The sequence below is a fragment of the Myxine glutinosa genome, chromosome 8 (genome assembly GCF_964187855.1).
Source record: "Myxine glutinosa chromosome 8, kmMyxGlut1.1, whole genome shotgun sequence".
Lineage (NCBI taxonomy): Eukaryota > Metazoa > Chordata > Myxini > Myxiniformes > Myxinidae > Myxine > Myxine glutinosa.
The window spans coordinates 87170663-87194223 of record NC_136268.1 but is presented as its reverse complement, the minus strand read 5'-3'; the positions used below and the strand labels follow the sequence as shown (position 1 = coordinate 87194223).

General features: G+C 47.1%; 1 protein-coding gene across 9 annotated transcripts in view; it reads right to left on the bottom strand.

The window, feature by feature from the left end:
* The window catches only part of LOC137432678 (dynamin-1), a 240133-nt gene that overhangs the window by 180901 nt on the left and 35671 nt on the right, over window positions 1-23561 (bottom strand). For all 9 annotated transcript variants that reach the window (XM_068124772.2, XM_068124769.2, XM_068124771.2 and 6 more), the window contains exons 6-7: window positions 15514-15674; window positions 14944-15086 (exon numbers count right to left, since the gene is read on the bottom strand). In XM_068124772.2, coding sequence (XP_067980873.2) covers window positions 14944-15086; window positions 15514-15674 — 304 coding nt within the window. The remainder of the gene's footprint in view (window positions 1-14943; window positions 15087-15513; window positions 15675-23561) is intronic.

Here is a 23561-nt window from a genome sequence, read left to right as displayed (position 1 = left end):
CGTCATCATAATGCACGGCAATATTTTCGAGGCGTTCAATGAACGATTGAGCAAAGTCACTGCATGTAATCATTTGTTCTGTTTTGGAGATCCCGTTAACAAGAGCCATGCCATCAATGATTATCACTCTATGGCGAGAAGTAGTCTCGTTTTCATTGATCACTCCTGATCTTGTGGTTGTGTCTGGGTTTTGGCTGATCTGAGAGGGTTCCTGCAAATTTTGGCTTGAGATTTCATAGTCAGTTGATGGGTCATTAGTTTCTTCCCCAGCGTGTGCTGCTGCATCATTCAAAGCGGCAATTCCCGCGTCTTGATGCTCATTGATTTCTGTCGAAATAGGTTCTCCTGGTGGATCATGTACATCCTGTTCTTCAGGCTCAGCCAGATGCTCAAGTTGACGAAGGATTTTTGCCTTGTCGTATGCCAACAAGAGGGATCCATCAGATGCAAATAAAGAACGTGGAACGATGCCAAATTCATAGGTGCCAATACATTCTTTCAGGTCGAGCTCTGGTCGGCTCCGTGAGATAACGATGAACCTCTGCAACAATCCTCGCTCTTCTTTGACTTTGATCAGCTTGTCGCCCGATCTCACTTCTGTTGTGGCATTCGAACTCTTGAATGTTCGAAGTTTTCTTTTCGTCATTTTGTCCCACACAGAAAGTTTTCCCTCAGCTAAACGATCTGTGGCAAATTGCTGGAACATCTGTTGTCCGATCTCGTCGCGCTCTAAGATGTCGCTGGACACTTTTTCATTCATGACTTCTTTGGTGAGCAGGTTGTAGACCCCGTCTACTTCCTCTTCCATAAATGGATCGCCATGTTCACGGAACACCCTAGAAAGCTTGGAGGCATGGCTCATCACCCGGGAAAGCTTTCCCCCCGTGATTTCGTGGTGTTGTTTTCTGCTCTGGTTTTCACCAAGACCATATCCCTCCGCAAACTCGTGCAGTGACTTTGACAGCTCAGGTGCAATGAGGAAGAACTTGTCAAGCGCCTTCTCATTTTGAGTTATCCCTACGATTCCTCCAATCACCTTCAGTGTATGGTTTTCTTGCTCAATGCCATGGTCTGGGGCTATTGATGTGAAGCCTGCCAATCCTTTTGTCACACAGAAGTTCCCTTTCATGAATTCCCTCCACAGTTCTGGGTGCTGCTTTTCAGTCTCCTGCATTGTTGAAATGTAGAGAGGGAGCAACCGAGCATAGTTTAGATGATCGTGAGCGAAGAAGTACTTCGTGAGAGACTCGATGCTCTCCATATGCAGCAGCAGATCACGTTGTCTTGTACTTCTAATGAACAGAAGGATAGTCTCAAACTGTTTCATGTAGTTCAGGATGAAGCGCTGTATCTTGTTTGTGCTGACCTCAAATTGTTCCAGTTTTTTGGTCATATCTCTGGACTCCATCATGGCCAATGTTTTTTTGAGAATGTCGCATAGATTCTTCTCTGGCTCCATGCTCCCGCTGATGTCTCTCTGATATGCCTCTCCCAGACGAACAGATGACTCGTTCAGATAGGCCCTTTCTTCAGGTTCCATTGCCAGGAATCTCTGGAAGTACAGGTTGTACAAAGCGATCAGTGTTACCATGTGTGCCTCCAGAGCTCGATACAAGTGCCTCCCATTTAGTATTTGGCTCACTGTGGTTGGCGAGAAAAGTCCAGCCTCGACCCATGCCTGATCAATTCCACTCCCTTCCACGTATTTTCCTAATGCAGCTAAGGCCCAAAACACAACATGTAGCTCACCAGGTCGGAAGAGGAATTGCTTCCTGATGGCCTCGCGTTCCACCCACAGCTTCATCGCCAGGTCGTATAGCTGCAAATCGAGAGTCATGACTGTGATTGCCTCACTCCCCATAACACGAGTTGTGATGTTGTGAGCTCTCATCAGACCCGTGTACAGTGTATCATAGTCTGTAGGAGGCGACCTTATCAACGGAGGAACGAGAGCAACATTGGTCTTCTCACTGGACGAAGATAGCAAGGAATTGAAGGCTCCCCACGTCCCCGGAGCTGTGAGTTTGACGTCAACTTCTCCTTCTTCCTCGAAGTTCAGGCATCCAATCATCCAGGTCATATCGGTTTTCTTGTTCTTGTCTGTCTCGGGTTTTGATGTGAGCAGCTTGCAGTCGCTCTTTCTCTTCTCGGGTGCTGGCTTCTTGCAGGTCAACGTTTTACAGCCAACTGCATCATGTATCGTTTGAGCTTTTGATGACCGGTCAAGTTCAATTGGTGGTATCATGGGTGATTTCTCCGGTGATACAGGCTGGTAGATCGCAATTGCTGTACCATGAAGGGTATTCATCCCGCAAGGAGTTGACTCTAGAAAATCGATGTTGTCCATGGCAAACCAGACGAACGTGTCCTGAACCAACCATGGTGGTAGACAGATGCCTCCGGTGGACTCCATTTGCTTCAGTACGGAGTTGGCAATGCTGGTCTCAATCTCCATGACCTTTTTGTAGGAGATGGCGAGGTCCAGATGTGCAAGTTTCTCTACAAGCGCCTTGGATCGTGTGTTTTTGTGTATGTCGAGAGCTAAGCCCACACTCAATGGAGTTTCAAATCGTTGTTTGAATGATCCATCCTCGCTTCTTGGTTCGTACGATACCTGTCGGTCAGATTTATAAGCACCGACAAAGTGCTGCGCCAACAATGATGCACTCACACCAATGGAGTCCTCCCTGTTGCTATTTCCTACTTTCCTTGTTCCCATGACTGCATGCTTGCAGAAGATGTTGAGCATCGGGGGTGGCTTGTAATCAGCAAAGGTTCCATTAAATTTCCATGCTGGGGAAGATGCGATGTCTTTCCTCAATATTTTCGCAGCTCGCAAAAGTACTTTAAAATCGTCTTTGATGCTGTCTGCTGTAATTGTGCTTGATATCATGTGGTCTTTGAGCTTTGTGGAAAGAATCTGCTCTGGCTTTGTTTTGTTTGAGGGCCGGCTGAAATGAACATCGGCAATGTTGTCTAGGATCAATTGTTTCAGGTATGGCTTATAACTATGGTTGTCTGAGACCGGAAAGTCGTGCTCCTTAAGTAAATTGACATAGGTTACATGAATTTCATTCATATTCAGCACAGCATTTTCAGTAGTATCATTCAACGCAGTTTCAACAATTTCAATGAGTTCAAGGTCTGATAACACCTGACCAAAGTTAACATTGGTTGTTTCTGTTTGTTTTTCCGTCTTAACTATAGCACGTTTGGCCTTAACTACACATGGTAAATGATATTTCATGTCCTCAGCCATTGCTTGCAATGGGTCAGGCGAACTTATGACACTGTTCAGTCTCACTTTCAGATTGTCATTACTTGTTTCTTGGCCAATGTTTCTGATCTGGAGTCCCATGTTCTTTGTTGACACATTGTGTAGTTCACTTCCTCTGTCTTCCTGGCATATGACACATCTGAGCGCGTCAAATGTCTGTTCTCGGGAACACCTTCTGGATGTTGACGTGCTTTCCCCTAGATCACTAGAACTTGGTCGTCCTCTCTTTTTCAGTCGGATTTCTGCGGCACTGCCTGATGTTGTTCCTTTCTCAAACCTAGCCTTTGCTCGATCAATGTGCATCTTATTGGTAACATCTTTGTAACAAGCTTTATGGTAGCGGAGACCTTTTGCGAGCAATTCTTCAGCAGAGGAATATTGCAAACGTCTATTCAATGATGCAAACTTTGTTTCACCATACGTGTACTGTTCCTCAGCACCTGCCATCAGTTTCTCGACAGAGGAGAGTTTTGGTTTCGTTACAAAGGTTGTATAGTCTGTTTGCCCTATGGCCATTTGGCATACAAAACAAAGTCCGAAATCTACTGACTTCTCAATCTTCCTGGGTGGTGAGTCACTCATCTTGAAGGTAGGTGTAATTTTCTAGACACTCTTGAACTGTCGTCGGTCCTGCAAAGATAGATACTACTATTCAGATTCACATTTCGTCAACACAGTCAAAACCAGACCTTAACTAGATGGTGGAAACTTAATTAACCGATTTCATGCCGGCCGACCCCACTTTGGCTGGTATATGTCCACTATCTTATTTTCCTTGCATTTTTCTGTAAAAACAATGGCAGAAATGGCTTCCTTGGGTCTGAAAACATATAAAAGGACATATTATTCATGTTTATATGATATCTAGATACAAAGATATGCACAAAAGTGTATTTTCCAAATTTTATGGCGGCCATCTTGGATTTCTTCGAATTACTACCTATTAGACGTAAAAGAAAAAATGGAACCCTATTTTTTTTACATCTCTATAATATTCTGAAGCAGAATCCATTGCTAAATCAATTTTAACAAACAAAAAACACAAACAATATTGTTATGACATATGGGCCTGCACTAATGCTCACCAGCAAGATTCTCATTCAATTCCTCATTTAAACTAGACCACAAACACACTGCATCATCTAATCTAACTATTTCCCCTAATACTGGTGCTTCCCGTCATCCCTTATACTACGCACATCCCCTGTCATTATAATCCAATTACTCTACTCTACGTCCCCACTCCTTAAATCTCAGTCACCGAAAGTCATTTCTAGATCCTAAACATTATCCTAGCCATTCCTGGCTAGTTCTCACTGCCAAACCCCATAAATCTATAGCTCATGTGCCCCACATGGATGCGAGGGATGGTAGAGCTACCATCCCCCTACATCAGGCATCTCCCACTATCACCCCCCAGTCCTCTTGCACTATGAGCCCCCGTCATGTGAGGTACTGGGTCCTGCCTCGGCATCTAAAGCCGAGGCGATCCATGAGGGCGCCTGCTCGCCGGTGTAAGGTCTTAGCCGGTCGGTGTGGACGATCCGAGGGAGGGCTCATGGCCCCATTCTGATCTTAACAACCACGTCACAGACTTGCGACAGGACGACCCCCGGGCCTTGCCAGGGAGAGGTGAGTTTGCGACAACTTCCCTTCCGCCTCCGGGGATTGAAGAACCAAATCTTCATCCCCGGAGCGTACTGACTCCCCTGGCTCCGGTGGTCATACCTGCGCTTCATCTTGGCCCCCGCCAGCTGGAGCTGGTGGCGGGCGAAGGCATGGACCCTCTCCATGCCTTCCTCTAGGTGACGTGCATAGCCCTCCCTCGGCGGGATATCCGTGGTGTCTGGCACGGGACCGCATAGCAAGTCGGTGGGAGCCCGCAACTCCCGCCCATACATGAGCAACGCCGGACTGCATGCAGTGGTCCCGTGCTGCCTGGTTCGGTAGGCCATTAACAAATACGGGAGATGTTCGTCCCAGTCATCCTGACGGGTAGTGGTGAACAATGCCAGTTGTTGGATCAATGTTCGATTGAACCGTTCCACCATCCCGTCAGATTGTGGCCGCAAGGGCGTTGTCCTCGTCTTCCTAATTGACAGGAGTCTGCACACATCTTTTAGTAATTGACTTTCAAAATTTAGACCCTGGTCGGTGTGCAGCTCCTGTGGAATCCCATGCCGACATACAAATCCTTCCACGAAGGCCTGTGCTACCACACCGGCTTCTTGGTTGGGGAGGGCATAGGCCTCCGGCCACTTGGTAAAATAGTCCATTACAACGAGGATGTACTTATTACCTTGGCGGGTGCGGGGTAGTGGTCCTAGAATATCTGTGGCCACCCGCTCAAGGGGGGCCCCCACCTGGTGTAATTGAAGGGGGGCCCTCATCCTCCGTGATGGTCCCTTTTTGGCAGTACAGGCGTCGCATCTCCGACACCAGTCCTGTATGTCGCGCCCCATATTCACCCAATAAAACCTCCGGCGGACCCGAGATGTTGTCTTTCTCCAGCCCAAATGGCAGCCGGAGCGGGTACCATGCACCTTAGGGTGGTCCAAAAATGCAAAAAAATCACTTTTTAATCTGGATTTTGATGCTCTATTGGATTATCTATCTATAATTCCAGTAATCTCTGTGTGTCTGTGTGTCTGTGTGTCTGTGTGTTTGTGTGTTTGTGTGTGACCGCTGTTTCTCGACAACCACGGGTCCGATATACTTTTAACTTGCCAGGTATATTGCTGGGGACCCGAGGATGTGCCTTTTCAAGGTTTCATATTAATCGGACAAGTAGTTACCGAGCTATGGCGATTTCTTTACCAAACTCCGCAAGCCGTTCGCTTTGGACCAAACCATTTCATGTAAATAGAGGGGGGGGGGTTCTGTGGTCGTTGCGAATGGACCAAACCATTCATGTAAATAGAGGGGGGGGGGGGTTCTGTGGTCGTTACTGCCACGTGGTTTCAAAATTTTTTTTTGTTGTTGTTGTTTGCACGCATGTTTTTTTGCACCCACGTACGGGCACGCCCTAGGATGTTTACACACACACACCCCTACACAAATTTTTTTTTTTTTTTTTTTTTGGCAAGGAACGGGCACCCACGTACGGGCACGTCCTAGTCTATCTATAATTCCAGTAATCTCTATGTGTGTGTGTCTGTGTGTTTGTCTGTGACCGCTGTTTCTCGACAACCACGGGTCCGATATACTTGAAACTTGCCAGGTATATTGCTGGGGACCCGAGGATGTGCCTTTTCAAGGTTTGAAATTAATCGGACAAGTGGTTCCCAAGGTATGGTCACCGTACTCGCAAGCCGTTCGCTTTGGCTTTGCGAATGGACCAAACCATTTCATGTAAATAGAGGGGGGGGGGGCGTTCTGTGGTCGTTACTGCCACGTGGTTACAAAGTTTTTTTTTGTTGTTGTTGTTTGCACGCATGTTTTTTTGCACCCACGTACGGGCACGCCCTAGTTGTTAGAAATGGTCTAAATCATTCACCCAAAAAATATTTTGCATCTGAGTCATCTATAAACTCATACACACTCAACATATAAATTTGTCATTTTGGTCAATTTTAATGAAAATCGTCCATGTTGAGAGGCTTACAAAGACTTTAGAAATATTTTTTTCCTAAATAATGTCATTGATGGTACATACCCCTGTGAAGTCTTCATGGTCGAAACATGAGTCAGACATGTATGAACATGTTTCAAGCATTGTCAAACATGTTTCGACCATGATGATTTCACACTCACAGGCGCAAGCGCATGCAAAAAGTCATGAACCACAAAATGGCTTAGTACAATAGTGCATGTACTTTTTCCACCTAGGTTGCTATTGGATTGTTCTCATTTAGCCAAATTTGGTGAAAAACGCCATATTTCAATTGAAGTGTGTATGAGTTTCTAGATGGAATTGAGCGAAAATATTTGGTGGGCGAATGTTTCAGACCATTTCTAACAATAATCCAGTAGAGCATCAAAATCGGAGAGATTGATGTTTTTTGGACCACCCTATTGCACCTGCTGTAATATGATGTTCTTAAATTTGTCAGGGACTATCACCAGCCAGGAAGTTCTCTCAGAGGGAACCTCCACCCACTTGCGATATAAGATGTTATCTTTCAATTCCAGGGTTTGCCACTGAGCCCAGTATGCCTTTGTTGGCGACCCGAGGGGGGTGACCTCTTCCCCATTAGGTCTTTGTCCCAATCGAACCCATTCGTACACCGGTCCCAGTACGGGATCCTCCCGCTGGGCCGTGCTCCAAGCCAAAGTTCCAAATTCTTCATCTGCGGTTAATGGCAAAATTGGCCCTCTCACCCGGGTTGCATGGACTACGAGGGTAGGGGTGGAATCGGCCCATTGTTCCCCCTCCTCGTGTCTCGCACAAAATTTGCAGTTTTCCCCCAAACAAGGACGCCGAGAGAGTGCATCGGCATTCCCATGGGCCTTCCTGGCCCTATGGGTCACACTGAAATCGTACTGCTGCAACTTTTCCAACCACCTTGCAATTTGGCCCTCCGGTTCCTTGAACCGAAGGAGCCATTGCAAGGAGGTATGGTCAGTTCAAACCAGAAATTTCCGCCCGTACAAGTACGGGTGGAAACGGCTCATAGCAGCCAGCATAGCCAATAGCTCTTTGCGGGTGACGCAATAATTTCGTTCGGGCCTACTGAAGGCCCGACTATAATAAGCAATCACTCTCTCCACGCCATCCTGTGTCTAAGACAAAACTGCGCCCAATCCTTCCTGGCTTGCAACCGTGTCCAGGGTAAATGTCCCGTCACTAGTGGGGTAAGCTAGAATGGGTGCGGATGTCAAACACCCCTTCAATGCTAGGAAGGCTTCTTGGCACTCCCTTGTCCAATTAAATCTCGTCCCCTTCTCCGTAAGCCGGTGAAGGGGCCGGGCCAACTCTGCAAATTTTGCGACAAAACGCCGGTAGTATGAGCAGAGTCCCAAAAATCCCCGCACCTCCTTGATGGTACGTGGTGAGGGCCACTCCTCTACCGCTGTAATTTTGCCTGGGTCTGTTTTTACCCCCTCGTGACCGATAACGTGACCTAGATAGGCCACCACTCTTGAAAACAAAGTGCATTTACTTGGACTCAACTTCAACCCTGCCTGTCTGAGGCACCCAAACACCTGGTCCAAATTAGCTATTGCCTGGGGGAATGTTTTAGCATGTACCAGGACGTCATCCAGGTACACCAGGCATGACTGCCATGGCATGCCGCCCAGTACATGCTCCATCAATCGTTCAAAGGTGGCGGGGGCATTACACAAACCAAATGGCATCACAGTGAACTGATACAGCCCCTTACCTGTGGAAAATGCCGTTTTCTCCTTCCCTGCCCTATCCATCTCCACCTGCCAATACCCACTCTTGTGGTCCAAAGTTGAGAACCGATTTGAGCCCGCAACGGCATTGAGGGTGTCATCAATTCATGGCAGGGGATACGAGTCTGAGTGTCACGTTGTTTAGCTGGCGATAGTCCACGCAGAAACGCGTGGTCCCATCTTTATTTTTGACCAGCACAACAGGTGACATCCAAGGACTTCCTGAGAGCTCGATGATACCTGCATCGAGCATTTTTTCTACCTGCTCGTCAGCTTTCTCCCTCTTGCTCCAAGGGAGCCGTTAGGCGGGCGGACGAATAGGCCGGGCCTCACCGGTGTGGATGTGATATTTCACCAGGCCCGTACGTCCAATATCCACGGAGGACAAGGAGAAGATATCCAAATGGGATTCAATTAATTTATGTAAGGCCTCCCTCTGGGTACCTCCCAACTCTACACTACTAGGATTTACCCTCTCACAAATGGGACCGGCCAATTCCTAGTTCTTTCTGAAGACTCCCTCTGGGGCCGGCTCGGCTGGACGTTCTCGTCCCTCACTGGCGTGACTTCGTTAACTGGGGTGCAGCCGGCTATCTTTGTGCCCCTCACTATAGTGCGTGGTTCTGCACTAATATTAATTACCCGGACGGCCACCACCGGCCCGTCCGTTCGTTTTTACGAGGGTGCGGCCACGATTAAACCCGGGATGGACTGCGCTGCCACCGGTTCGACTAGGCCGCAGGACTCCTGCCATGTTGGGCGAGCTAACCATCGGGCCGACACTATGGCCTCAGCCCTTGGAGGGATGGTCACGGCCTCAGAAGCCTCCAGCTCTGTCCTTTCGGCCATGCTCACCCCCTCCAATGGTAGCTCTTCTACTCCCACTTGCAGGGTCCCCCGGCACAAATCGATTTTACAACCGCTGGCAGTCAACAAATCCAACCCTATTAAGCATGGGTCGCACACCTCCGCTATCCAAACTTCTATTTCCCTCTTTACCGACCCCAACTTGAGGGTTACAAAACCACGCCCTATAATCGGGGCCGTTACCCCAGTAGCCAGCTGCAAACTATAATTTTCCAGACGCTGGATTTTATCCCAGCCGTCTGCACTCGAATTAAAGATCACAGGGCTGATGATCGTGGCGCTAGCTCCTGTGTCCACGACGGTGTCTACCCCCACGCCGGCAATTTTGCACTGAATTGTCAAACTACCAGTACCAATTTGGCCACAATAAATGACCTGTCGCGTCAATGAGGGCGCTTCACCATCCCCTACTACCGAACACGGCCCTGTATGTCCGGCACCTTCTAGTTTCCCGGGCCCTGGCGGGGGGGTGTCTGTGGTCGGCTTGTCCGACCCGTTCGAAGTACAGTTGATGGTCGCGGCTGCCGGGATCCGTCCCAGCGGGGAGCTCGACACTCCCACGCACGGTGGCCCATTCGGCTACAATTATAGCACCTCACCTGGTAAGGTGCTTGCCTCCTGAATTCCAAATTGCCCCCCCCCCTGAAGGTCCTAATTGGGGCATTTGTCCGTGGCCTACCGGGGGCCACCTCCGGAGTCGCCTGCCATGGTTCGGGTCCCGCCAGGCGCTGGTCCACCAGCCTTCGGACCATGCTCTCCAGGTCAGGGCCCCTTTCGGGGGCGGGCCCCCTCGGAGGGCCGCCAACCATCACGGGCCCTACCTGGCGCACCGTCACTGCGTAGCACTCGCTTCCCCAGGCCAGGGGCCTCGCTGCTTCCCAACGGGCCGCAGCGTCGGCCGCCTGGCTCAAAGTCCGCGGGCGCCACATGGCGAGTTGTTGCCAAAGCTCGGGGTCCGGGAAGGCCTGGATAAAATGATCCAGCGCCAGGCTTTCCTGGGAGGCCGCCGCCATGTCCGCGTGTGCTATCCCTACTGCGCGGCGAATGTCATAGGCCAGCTCCCCGATGGTCTCCTGGGGCTTTCTCTTGCGCACCGCGAGCTGAGCTTTAACAAGCTCGCTCTGCTGTTCAATGCCGAATCTATTAAGGCCACGCGGAGGGCTGGCAGGGTGAGAGCACCCGGCGGTAAGGCCGTCAGCACCTCCGCCACCGCGCAGAGCCCCCACGAGGTGTACTCCACCTTCATCCAAATTCCAACCATTCCCCCTCCACACATGGTCGAATTGCGCCAGGTATGTCCTCAGATCACTCTTGCCGTCATACGATGTGAGTGGAACCTTATGGCTGCCCAAAGGCCAGACCCCGTGCGTCGCTCCTTGTGGAGTTAGCGCGGGGCCGAACCGTTCGGGCCCCCACAGTACACTATTCCTGGGGGGCTCGCGTGCGTCACCCGTCCCTCTAAAGACTTCCCCTGTCGGTGTCGATGCTTGGGGTCGCCTCGTCGCAACCCGCTACCCACTCCATTCTCGCACACCCCGGTTCACCAACACCTCTCACACTCCGCATGGTCGGACATCCCTGCGCACACTCTTTCCACACACTCCGGACCAGTCACACACCTTACCATTGGCCTCTCACGAACGCCCGGGTCTACACCAACCCCCAAGCTCGCTGAACCTCCCCTCACACCAGATGCATTTCTGATCATATCGCCACTCACCTCGGCGTTTCTTCCTCTTCGCTCCTCCTCCGCCACCTGCAAACTCTTTATTTGGTTAGCAAGTACGTCATCACGATGTGAGCATAGACCTTGTACCAATTCCATCACCTCCTCCTTTATTTCCTTCTTAGTCTCCGTTCGTCTCTTTTTAATTTCACTCACCCCCTCTTCCACTTCCTCTAACTTTTGTTTCACCTCTTCTATCTCCCATTGCGCCCCCACAATTTCTTCTTCGAAGGCCACCTTGGTCGTCTCTATATGCTTCCTAACTTCTTGTTCTCTCGCCCCCAACGTCTCTACCACCTCGTCCAACCTCTTTGTCAGCCCCTCGTGTACCATCTGGCATTCCTTTTTCATTGCTATAAGCTCCTTTTTTATTTCTTTCTGTGCTGATTTCAGCCCCCCTATCACGGCTGTGTTCTTACCTACTTGCTCCCCTAACTCCTTTTGCCCCACCGTCAGCTGCTCTACTCCTCGCGTCAAATCCTCTATACCCCCCCTGTAACCGAGCCGTACTCTCTCACCTCTTTCTCCACACGCTCCTCACACTGCTTTACCTCGTCGCGCACCCCTCCGACCTCTTCGCTCACCCCGCGCCTTATATCCTCCCCCATCTCTCCCATTTCCTTCTTAGACGCCGCCCTCATTTGCTCCAATTCGTTCTTTTGGGCGTCCAATTTGCTTTCCAGCCCGTTTTTGACCTCCTCTATCTGATCCCCCATTTGTTTGATTTCCCGGGCGGATTGATTCCCCATTTCCCTCAATTTGCCCCCCATCTTGTCTTCTAACCCCGTTAACCCGTTCTTCACTCCCTCCATTTGGTTCTCCTGTGCGGCCATTCTGTTTTCCAACCCCGTTAACCCGTCCTTCATTTCCTTAATTTGGCTACCCACGTCCTCCAATTGGCCTCCTAATTTGTTCTCTAATCCCCCCAATTTACTTTCTAACCCTCCAAATTGCATTCCCAATTGCTCACTATTGGCCCTCATTTCTCCCATCTCCTTACTCAATCCCCCAATTTGGTTTCCCACTTGCTCACTATTGGCCCTCATTTCTCCCATCTCCTTACTCAATCCACAATTTGGCTTCCCAAGTCATTTTTCCATCCCTCGATTTGGTTTCCCAACCCCATTTGTATGGCTGCCTGCAGCTGCGCAGCGAGGGCCTGCATATCCATCCCTCCCACTTGCGCAGCGGGCGCGGCCCTCGTCGCCATGTGCGAGACGCCGCCATTTTGTGTGCCTGAAACCCCCACTACCACACCCTCATTCCTTTCCTCCTCCATCTCTCCCAATTGTTCTTCCCTGGGGTCCTGGGTTAATTCTAACCCCTCTTCTACCTCCTCACTTACCCCCACCGGCATCCGATCACCTTGGTTATCCATGGCACGATTCAATTTAGATGTTCAATAAAATTTCGGCCGCTCGTAATTTTGACCAAAAATTTTCAGACATATAAAAAAATTTGGTTCGGGTCCAAATCCCACTCCCAGACACCAATTGTTACGGATCTCAGTCGTCGGCTCTCCCCTTATCAAGGGGGGTGAGGGGGTTAATCCCCTTGTCCTTTTATCTGGCCGACCCGAGTCCTGGAAGTTATACGCTCCTTCCGGTCGGTATTAGGCAGGGTTATTGGTCAATTTAGTCCCAAATACCTAATTATGAACACCGACCGCGAAGCAGGGAAATAACTCCCGCCCGAACCACGGCGTTAGTGGACACGCCGAGCGAAGCGAGCCGCGATTCGGGCCGTTAACCATGACTAGACCCGATTATAGCGGTTGCGATCGTGCCACGTTTACCCAATGAGAGAAAAGACAGATGCGATCGGATAAGAGGAAACCAAGAAAGAACAAGGCAATTTATTACAAATGTACAGAAAGAAGACGAAACGAAAGAATGTACAGGATAGGAAGAGGAAGAAGCAGTTACACAGGGCAGTCTTAAACAGTCTTATTCTTAATACCCAGGACAAACATACACTCACACGGGGATTGTAGATGGTTGGGTGGAAGGTCCGGCGATGGGGTCCAGGCTCTGGTCGGCTCCAGTCCAGGCTCCGGTCCAGCGGCAAAACCCGGCAGGCAGCTCCGCGTATAGTGGAACGCGACCGGACAATTTATATAACGGGGGGAAGCTGGTACGCTGCGTACGTAATATGTGCACCCTCATGCTAAACGCCCCCTCTCCAAAGTCCTCCTTTAACAAGGGTGCGCTCTCCCGATCAGTAAGTTCTCATCAAGCGCGCCGTATATCTTGTAAGGTCTTTCTCAATGCGCTCTCTCCCATCAGTCCTCTTTAACAACGCGCGTTTCCCAGTGAGTCCCTTCGCAAAGCAATCAAGCGCATTCGTCCAGAAAGTCCTGTGAAAGGACTTTGCGTTCACGCTTATATAACCCGACCAGCGATCACTCCGCGAGCCCAAAAGCCATACCTGTCGGCGATCCTACCTCAGCTCTGGTTGGCTGGGCATCGCTTACCGGCCACTCCCTGATGGTGGGTTGACGTGGCCACACCTTCTTCCTGGCGTTCCGCCCCCTTTCTCGGGCCTAACCTCGTGGCTTATGGTGGCGTTTGAGCGAGCTCCAGCTCAAGGCAGCGAACGCTGCTAACAAAGGCGCATAACAAATTGGGAGAGCCATAGGGCAGACTGGAGGGCACGTAATGGCGTCGCATGGAGTGAGGCTGCAAAATGAACAGGATGGGGCCTACTTCTTATTTGATTGACACAATGCAGATTCAACTATTGGAAACATGGCCTTACCTATACACTAGGGTGGTCCAAAAAACATCGATCTCTCCGATTTTGATGCTCTACTGGATTATTGTTAGAAATGGTCTTAAACATTCACCCACCAAATATTTTCGCTCAATTCCATCTAGAAACTCATACACACTTCAATTGAAATATGGCGTTTTTCACCAAATTTGGCTAAATGAGAACAATCCAATAGCAACCTAGGTGGAAAAAGTACATGCACTATTGTACTAAGCCATTTTGTGGTTCATGACTTTTTGCATGCGCTTGCGCCTGTGAGTGTGAAATCATCATGGTCGAAACATGTTTGACAATGCTTGAAACATGTTTGAAACATGTTCATACATGTCTGACTCATGTTTCGACCATGAGGACTTCACAGGGGTATGTACCATCAATGACATTATTTAGGAAAAAAATATTTCTAAAGTCTTTGTAAGCCTCTCAACATGGACGATTTTCATTAAAATTGACCAAAATGACAAATTTATATGTTGAGTGTGTATGTGTTTATAGATGACTCAGATGCAAAATATTTTTTGGGTGAATGATTTAGACCATTTCTAACAATAATCCAAAAGAGCATCAAAATCCAGATAAAAAAGATTTTTTTGCATTTTTGGACCACCCTACTATACACATACTAATGAAATAACTGAAGTCCTATGGTGGCCTACGTGTTGCTTGTGGCCTAACTATGGGGTGCAACCTTTAACCCTTTAATGTCATATTTACAAGAATGTGGGTTCTCAAAACAGCAACAATATATTCCCCCCCCCCCCTTGTGCACCAATGTAGAATGCTAGTTTTGTGCTGGAATTAGCAACTACACACCATACCGTTCATATATAATAAAAAAAATTCTTGCAAAAACTAAATGCACCCATGAAACTTGCGGGTATCACTTTAGAAAAATCTTTTTTGGGTTTATAATGCAAAATTTAACTTTAAAATTTAAAATCGACAAAGTGAAGAGACATACTGAAGAAGAGCTTTGGTTTTGCGAGTAGGATCATCAGGACGGAAGTTCTTGTACTCTTCCACTTCTTTCTCCAATAATAGACTTTGGCTCTGCAGTTTGTTCCGGAGCGCTGGCAGTGTATCCCGAATATGGTTTGTCAGTTGCTAAACAGAAGCAAAAATTTTTTTTACAAATAAAACAGCATAAATGTCAGTGCCTATCATCATAATCAGTGTCATCAATCAAACACAGTGAAACTCAAAAACTATCATAATAATTAGGTTCATGGCATACAAACATTACTCCACATTATCCTGCACGACACTTCAGGGTGTTTTTGTGGTGTTGCCTGGGATATAATCCTGGGATATTATCGCTTTAACTGCTCCGATATCAAGTTTAGCAATGCACATGCTGCAAAAGGAACAAATACATTTAACCAAAACAAACCCCAATGCTGCAATAACTTGCAGTAACTTCCTCTTCCCCTCGGGTTGCACAGTATCCAATTGCATTAAAAAGACATACTCCATCCAAACAAATAACACAGGAAAGAAACAACCATTCATTTTACAAAGGACTCAATCCGACCTGATTTAAAGCTTTTTGAAGAAAAGGAGTGCCCATGCGATCAGCTACGTGTCGGTATGCTGGATGAGACAGGAAAAATTTCCTCTCTGCTGACAGGGCTGCAGCGATGTCTTTCCGTCCTTCAATGTCCTTTTGGCTGCGATTTACCACACCGATGTAACCTGAAAATTTGTACAATGGCTTGGATAAAAACTCACAGCCATCCAATCACACGGCTCTAATGACATGTAAGGTATATATTAAAGTAATAATAAAACGGCAGGAGTTATCCACCCCAAAGGATTACAAGGTGCTGACGTTTCCAGCCTTCACTTCAACGGAGCAAAAAAATAAACTATTCGTCCTTTACTTTGATGGGTGAACCCTGAAACATTAGCACCTTGCACTATTTCATGACAATAGTTAGTTATTATTTTTAATCTCCTGTGCCATCAAGGCAGAACCATGCAGTTTTGTGCTGGAATTGGCAAATATATATACAGTCACATGAAAAAGTAAGTACACTACTCACAATAAGTTAGGGATATTGTGGGAGTGAGTTAATTTTTTTATAGGGGTTAGGGTTATGGTATTGAAATCAAGAATGGTGAGTTTTTTCACACTCATTAATAACCATAGAATTAGGACCAACAACTTTTTTCAACATAATTAATACACAAAATCAACCACACCAAAGAACCTGCCAATATCCCTAACTTATTGTGAGTAGTGTATACCCCATGTAAAGTTTTGACTTTTTCAACATATTTCAACATACAGCTATTTGATCTTCATTTCAACAATATTGATAGATAAAGGTGATATATTATAACAAATATCATGAAACATTTACATTTTGTAGTCCATTGTATAATTTAAATAAACATAGATGCAAATTTTGCATGTGGAAAAAGTAAGTACACCCCTACATTTGTCACTACTTCAAATACCTAAAATTAGAATCAGGTGCACCAGCTCAGGTGCAAATGATTAGAACATCGTTAAAGAAGATCTTGGAGGAACCTGTCTTATTTAAACCTCAGACATTTAGTTTGGTTTGCTCTTTGTTGTTGAAGTGTGCGGCGTCACCATGCCTAGATCAAAAGAGCTCTCTGAGGCCTTTAGAAAGAAGGTTATAGATGCCTACGAGTCTGGGAAGGGATTTAAAAAGTTCTCCAAACAATTTGAAATCAATCATTCGACTGTCTGGAAGATCATCTACAAGTCGAGAAGATTCCAAACAACTGCCAACTTGTTCAGGCCAGGCCGACCCAGCAGGTTCAGCCCGAGAGCAGACCGCAAGATGCTGAAAGAAGTCTCGAAGAACCCCAGAATGTCATCACGGGACCTACAGGTAGCTCTTGCCAATGCTGATGTCAAAGTGCACGAGTCTACCATTAGAAAGAGGCTGCACAAATTTGATCTACATGGGAGGTGTGCCAGGAGGAAACCTTTGCTGTCCAGAAAGAACATCAGGGCAAGACTAAAGTTTGCCAATGAACACCTAGGCAAAGACCAGCACTTCTGGAACAATGCGCCTGGGACAGAAGAGTCAAAGGTAGAGCTATTTGGCCACAGTACCAGAAGACACGTTTGGCGAAAACCAAAGACAGCATTTAACCACAAGAACCTGATACCAACTGTAAAGCATGGTGGGGGAAATATTATGGTTTGGGGCAGCTTTGCTGCATCAGGGCCTGAGCAGCTCACCATCATAGAATCCACTATGAATTCTTCATTGTACAAGAGGGTGCTTGAGGATAATGTGAGGCCATCTGTCGGAAAGTCGAAGCTCAACCGAAAAGGGACCTTGCAACATGACAATGACCCTAAACATACCAGTAAATCCACCAAGGAATGGCTGAAAAGAAAGAAATGGAGGGTTCTGGAATGGCCAAGTCAAAGCCCGGATCCAAATCCCATCGAGATGTTGGGGGGGGGGGGGGGGGGTGGGGGGGATTTGAAACGAGCGGTGCATGCAAGAAACCCCCAAGGATGTACTTACTTTTTCCACATGCGAAATTTGCATTTATGTTTCTTTCAATTATACAATACAATGGACTACAAAATGTAAATAAAAAACCACCTTTAGAGGCCATTTTTCCCCGCAAGCGGGGGTTGGCCTTTTTCGGGAACCGTGGTTGTTGTTGTTTTTCGGTCCCCTTTTTGAAGCAATGTTTTACGGCCGGATGCCGTTCCTGACGCCAACCCTTTTTGCCGCCTTTAACGACAAACAGGGAATTACCAGTGAACTGGTCCTCAATTAGCCGACCTCAGAAGGATGACAGGCTGAGTCAACCCCCCTGGTGTTAATTCAGCGATCGACCGGGATTCGAACCCAGGATCCTAGGATCCTAAGCTGACACCCTAGCCGCTAGCCCAACACCAGGGTTCTACTACAAAAAACTACAAAATGTAATGTAATGTCATGACTACAAAATGTAAATGTTTCATGATATTTATTATACTAGGGCATGCCCGTACTATATATATATCTAAAATTATATCCCCCCCCCCCCCCCCTCTATTTACATGAAATGGTTTGGTCCATTCGCAAAGCCAAAGCGACCGGCTTGCGAGTACGGTGACAATCCCCCCCCCCCCCCCCTCTATTTACATGAAATGGTTTGGTCCATTCGCAAAGCCAAAGCGAACGGCTTGCGAGTACGGTGACAATCCCCCCCCCCCCCCCTCTATTTACATGAAATGGTTTGGTCCAAAGCGAACGGCTTGCGGTGTTTGGTAAATAAATCGCCATAGCTCGGTAACTACTTCTCCGATTAATATGAAACCTTGAAAAGGCACATCCTCGGGTCCCCAGCAATATACCTGGCAAGTTTCAAGTATATCGGACCCGTGGTTGTCGAGAAACAGCGGTCACAGACAAACGACACACAGACACACACACATACACACAGAGATTACTGGAATTATAGATAGATTAAATCACCTTTATCTATCAATATTGTTGAAATGAAGATCAAATAGCTGTATGTTGAAATATGTTGAAAAAGTCAAAACTTTACATGGGGTGTACTTACTTTTTCACCTGACTGCATATATATATATATATACAGTATATATATATATATATATATATATATATATATATATATATATATATATATATATATATATATATATATATATATATATACATATACATATACAGTGGAACCTTGACTTACGAGTGCCCCAACTTACGAGTTTTTCGAGATACGAGCCGTCGCTCGGGCGGTTTATTGCTTTGAGATGTGAGCCGAGATCCGAGTTACGAGCTTTCGCCACCCGGTCACGTGGTTATCTTGCCGTGCAAGTACAGTATCTCTGTCGTATAGCGCTGCATTTTTGTTTTCGCATTTTGGTTATTTCGAGTTTACGCCGCCAGGTGGGTTCTGGTCACGTGGTTATCTTGCCGTGCAAGTACAGTACGTATCTCTGTCGTATAGCGCTGCATTTTTGTTTTCGCATTTTGGTTATTTCGAGTTTACGCCGCCAGGTGGGTTCTGGTCACGTGGTTATCTTGCCGTGCAAGTACAGTACGCATCTCTGTCGTATAGCGCTGCATTTTTGTTTTCGCATTTTGGTTATTTCGGAAAATTTCTTAGTTTTAACCATGGGGCCTAAGAAAGTGAGTGGCAAGTGCAGTGCTGAGAAGAAGAAGAGGATGATGTGCTTGGATATAAAACACGCAATCGTCGAAAAACATGAGCGAGGTGTCGAGGAGGACGTATATAACGGCAGAGGAGAAGAGCATGCCAGGCCACAACTTGTGGATATAAAACACGCAATCGTCGTGTTTTATATAAAACTTGTGCTTGGATATAAAACACGCAATCGTCGAAAAACATGAGCGAGGTGCCGAGGAGGACGTATATAACGGCAGAGGAGAAGAGCATGCCAGGCCACAACTTGTTCAGAATGCCGGCGATAGCTCGCCTTCTCTTTGTGGAAAACACGGTACTGAGAAGAAGAAGAGGATGATGTGCTTGGATATAAAACACGCAATCGTCGAAAAACATGAGCGAGGTGTCGAGGAGGACGTATATAACGGCAGAGGAGAAGAGCATGCCAGGCCACAACTTGTGGATATAAAACACGCAATCGTCGTGTTTTATATAAAACTTGTGCTTGGATATAAAACACGCAATCGTCGAAAAACATGAGCGAGGTGCCGAGGAGGACGTATATAACGGCAGAGGAGAAGAGCATGCCAGGCCACAACTTGTTCAGAGTGCCGGCGATAGCTCGCCTTCTCTTTGTGGAAAACACGGTGAGATCCTTAACATCCAACAACTAATGGGACGCAAACGGGGCGCCCAGTTTAGCGGTACACCCATTGATGAATCACCCTGCCTGTGATTCACCCATGACAGGTTATAGCTGGGTCGGGATTCAAACCCAGGCTGGACAGTTTAGACTTTAGAGTCAAGTGTGCGTACCTCCAGTCCAGGCCATCCTGCCAACTTGTATGCTGCATACAGGTGAAATATAAAGCGCGAGATATTTTTATATATACTGTATATTTTAAAAAAAATTGGTGTGGTTTTTGGCGGGCTGGAACGGATTAATAGCATTTCAATGGGGAAATTTGATTTGAGATACGAGCAATTTGAGTTACGAGCTCGGTCACGGAACGAATTAAACTCGTAAGTCAAGGTTCCACTGTATATATATATATATATATATATATATATATATATATATATATATATATATATATATATATATATATATATATATATATATATATATATATATATATATATATATATTGTTGCGGATATGAGGACTGTATATATTTTTTATTGTGTGCTGTATTATTATTATTATTGTTTATTCTGCGCCCCCCTACCTCCGGAGCTGTGTAAAGGTGAAAGGGCATCCCATAATTAGTCCACAAGCATACACATCAGCCAAATAATAGAATACCCCTGTTGATAGTTATCTCTTATTCTGTGTTTTAGGGTAAGGCTGTGTCTCCCATTAATTGAAGTACTCCATTGCACCAGTGAAAGAGAATAGATCCCCTTTCCTTCCCATCCCCAAAATCTCCCTTTCCTTCCCATCCCCAAAATCTCCATTTCCTTTTACATCCCCTTCCGTCATTGCCGGGCCTCGATTGCCGAATTACCTCCCCTCCAATAACCGCCATTGAACATGTGCTCAAATCGGAGAAGAAAGGCGTGCCCGCCCGTCGTCATCAAGGGCTGAGCCAGAGGGTCGCGCGACCAACCAGGGCCGAGGTGAGCACCCCGATGGGCGTGTCCAAAAGGCCGGCGGCTTAATCGCCGGAGGCGCTATAAAAGGCGCGGACGCAAGTGAGTCGTGAGTTGGTCGCCAAGAGAGTCGTGAGGAGTCAGTCAGTGGAGTCGGTGGTCAGTTGGTTGCGTTGGTTGCGGTGAGGAGTCGGTGGTGGTGGTCAGTTGGTTGCGGTGAGGAGTCGGTGGTAAAGAGTGAGTGGACCAAGAACGAGTGGAGGGTTTGGACCAGACGCCTCCGACGAAGCCTGGCAAAGCACGCGACGTCCACAGCAGCCAAAACAGCAGCGTGGGGCCTGAACGGCGGCTGCTAAACGCGCCGGTTGTGCTGCGGGACCCCCTTGGACCTCCCTCTCCCTCCAGCCATCCACCTCCTGCCTTTCCACCCTTCTTGTGTACGTGAGTGTTACATATTTAGGGGAATGTATGTGAATTACTATTCAGGGTTGCTTATTAATGTGTAGTCGATTAAGGGTTGTTGTGGTTGGAGGGTCAGGAGCCCTTCTGGAAAAGAGACCGGAAACGGAAGGAAAAAGACACGAGGAAGAAAAGCGACGAGGATTCTTCTTCCTCACCCCGCTCCGACGAAAGGTGGGATCGACCTTGCGCCGCGTGGAAAAGCGGCGTTCCAAAGCCCGTCTGGCGAGAGGAGTTACCGGGACGTGTACCTACCCGGTGGAGACGTCAAGTTGACGTGGGGCCGTGCACCGACCCCGCGTCTGGCACCGTTGGCGGCACCGTCTAAAAAGACGCGTACGGGTCGCACGTTGGGGCCTAACACGCGTTGCAAGTGGCGTGGGGCTTTTGGCTTGCTTTACCGTACCCGCTTCGCGTGGCCACGAGGGGCTACAGCCGTGGTGCCTGGTACGATACCGGCCCGGTGGAAACACGTCCACCCGGGGTTCGTTCAACCGCCCGAGTGCGGCGACGCCGACCATCATCTTGGTCAGGAGGGGCCCAGAGACATTGTGAGGGGCAGAGACCAAAAGGGGGTCGTGAGTACAAAAGGGGACACACATATATAAGATGGCCATCTTAAACCTCTAGGGGATTGATTGATTGTTGAGTGTGAATTGTGGATGGTGGATTGCTCGGGGAATATACCCTTGATTGTATCATTGAAATTGTTTGGTATCATTACCCTTGAAATATATCATTGAACATCAGTTTTCTCTTGGGTGGAATTCATAGGGATTGTGTTGCGAAAGCGCATATATACTACTACTTTCTGGCGAAGTTCCTCTCACGGTCCGGGGGTCACCGAGACCAGGTAGTCACCGAGGGGACCACGTAATAGTGAGTTTGTTCGGTTTGTCTTGTCCCTGGGTATTAATTAAGCTGTATAAGTTAATAATTGCACTGTGTCTCTGATCCTTCTGTATATTATTTTATTATCTTTCCTTCTCCTTGGTTACTTTGAGCATGTAAACAGTAGGAATAAATTTAGTGGTATTTCCAACCTTTTTGTCTTCTTCTTCTTCTTCTTCACATCCGTGTCGCCTTTGTCTTTTCCCTATTGACTAGCTGCGGTGCGATCCGGCCAACGTTTGGGTGAGATCGGGTTCTAATCGGGGAGTAACTGTTCGGACGCGGTAATACCAAACCGCTCGGTAAAATAACATCTCTAAAACCGCGTCTGTAACAATACACACACACACACACACACACACACACACACACACACACACACACACACACACACACACACACACACACACACACACACACACACACACACACACACACACACACACACACACACACACACACACACACACACACACACACACACACACACACACACACACACACACACACACACACACACACACACACAAGTTCAACGGAAGGGCAAGGGACTTGGGGACGACTAAGAAGACCTTTGTTGGTCGAAAGCTTGTCAAATTAAAGATCAACGTCCTGAAGCTACGTCCGCGTCTGATTTAATGCAAATGAGACGCCCTGCTCGTACTGTGGAGTTTCTACTATTTCTCTCAGATATATATATATATGTATATATAAATAAATAACTGGACCTGTTTTACTTGCAGGTTTCATTTTAGAAATGCAGACTTTTTTTTATTTTTATACAATCAGCTTTAAAATAATTGATGTTTTATTATCTCAATATGCTCGGACAATTTGATTTTCCTTAAAGAAAAAAAAATCTCGACGGCTTTCAAATGAGCAAATGCATCACCAAAAGAATTTTCAACCACAGCCAATTCTAACAAAAAAAGATTTTAAAAATTGAGGTTATAAAATTCAAGGGTGTAGTCAACAAATAAAAATAACAAGCGTTATGCCTAGGTCCCCCGTTGGGGAAGTGATGCGAGTTGCCAAAGTGGAAGACGCAGAAAACATGCTATGATATGATATTTCGCTCACAAGGGTAAGACATACATGGAGGCGGCCATCTTGGATTTTGACGTGGTGACCCAATTTTCAATAGCGTTCTTCCTTATGCCTAGATACACCCACACACCAGAAGGTACTTCGCTTATTTTTCAAGATATTTCGCTCACAAGGTTCAGACATATATATGGTGGTGGCCGTCCTGGATTTTGACGTGGCGACCCACTTTACAATAGCCGTCTTCCTTATGCCGAGATACACCCACACAACAAATTAGAAGTTGGTACTTCGCTTATCTTTCAAGATATTCTTCTCACAAGATTCAGACATACATGGCGGAGGCCATCTTGGATTTTGACGTGGCGACCCAATTTTAAACAGCGTTCTTCCGTGTGCCTAGATACACCCACACACCAGATTAGAAGTTGGTACTTCGCTTATTTTTCAAGATAT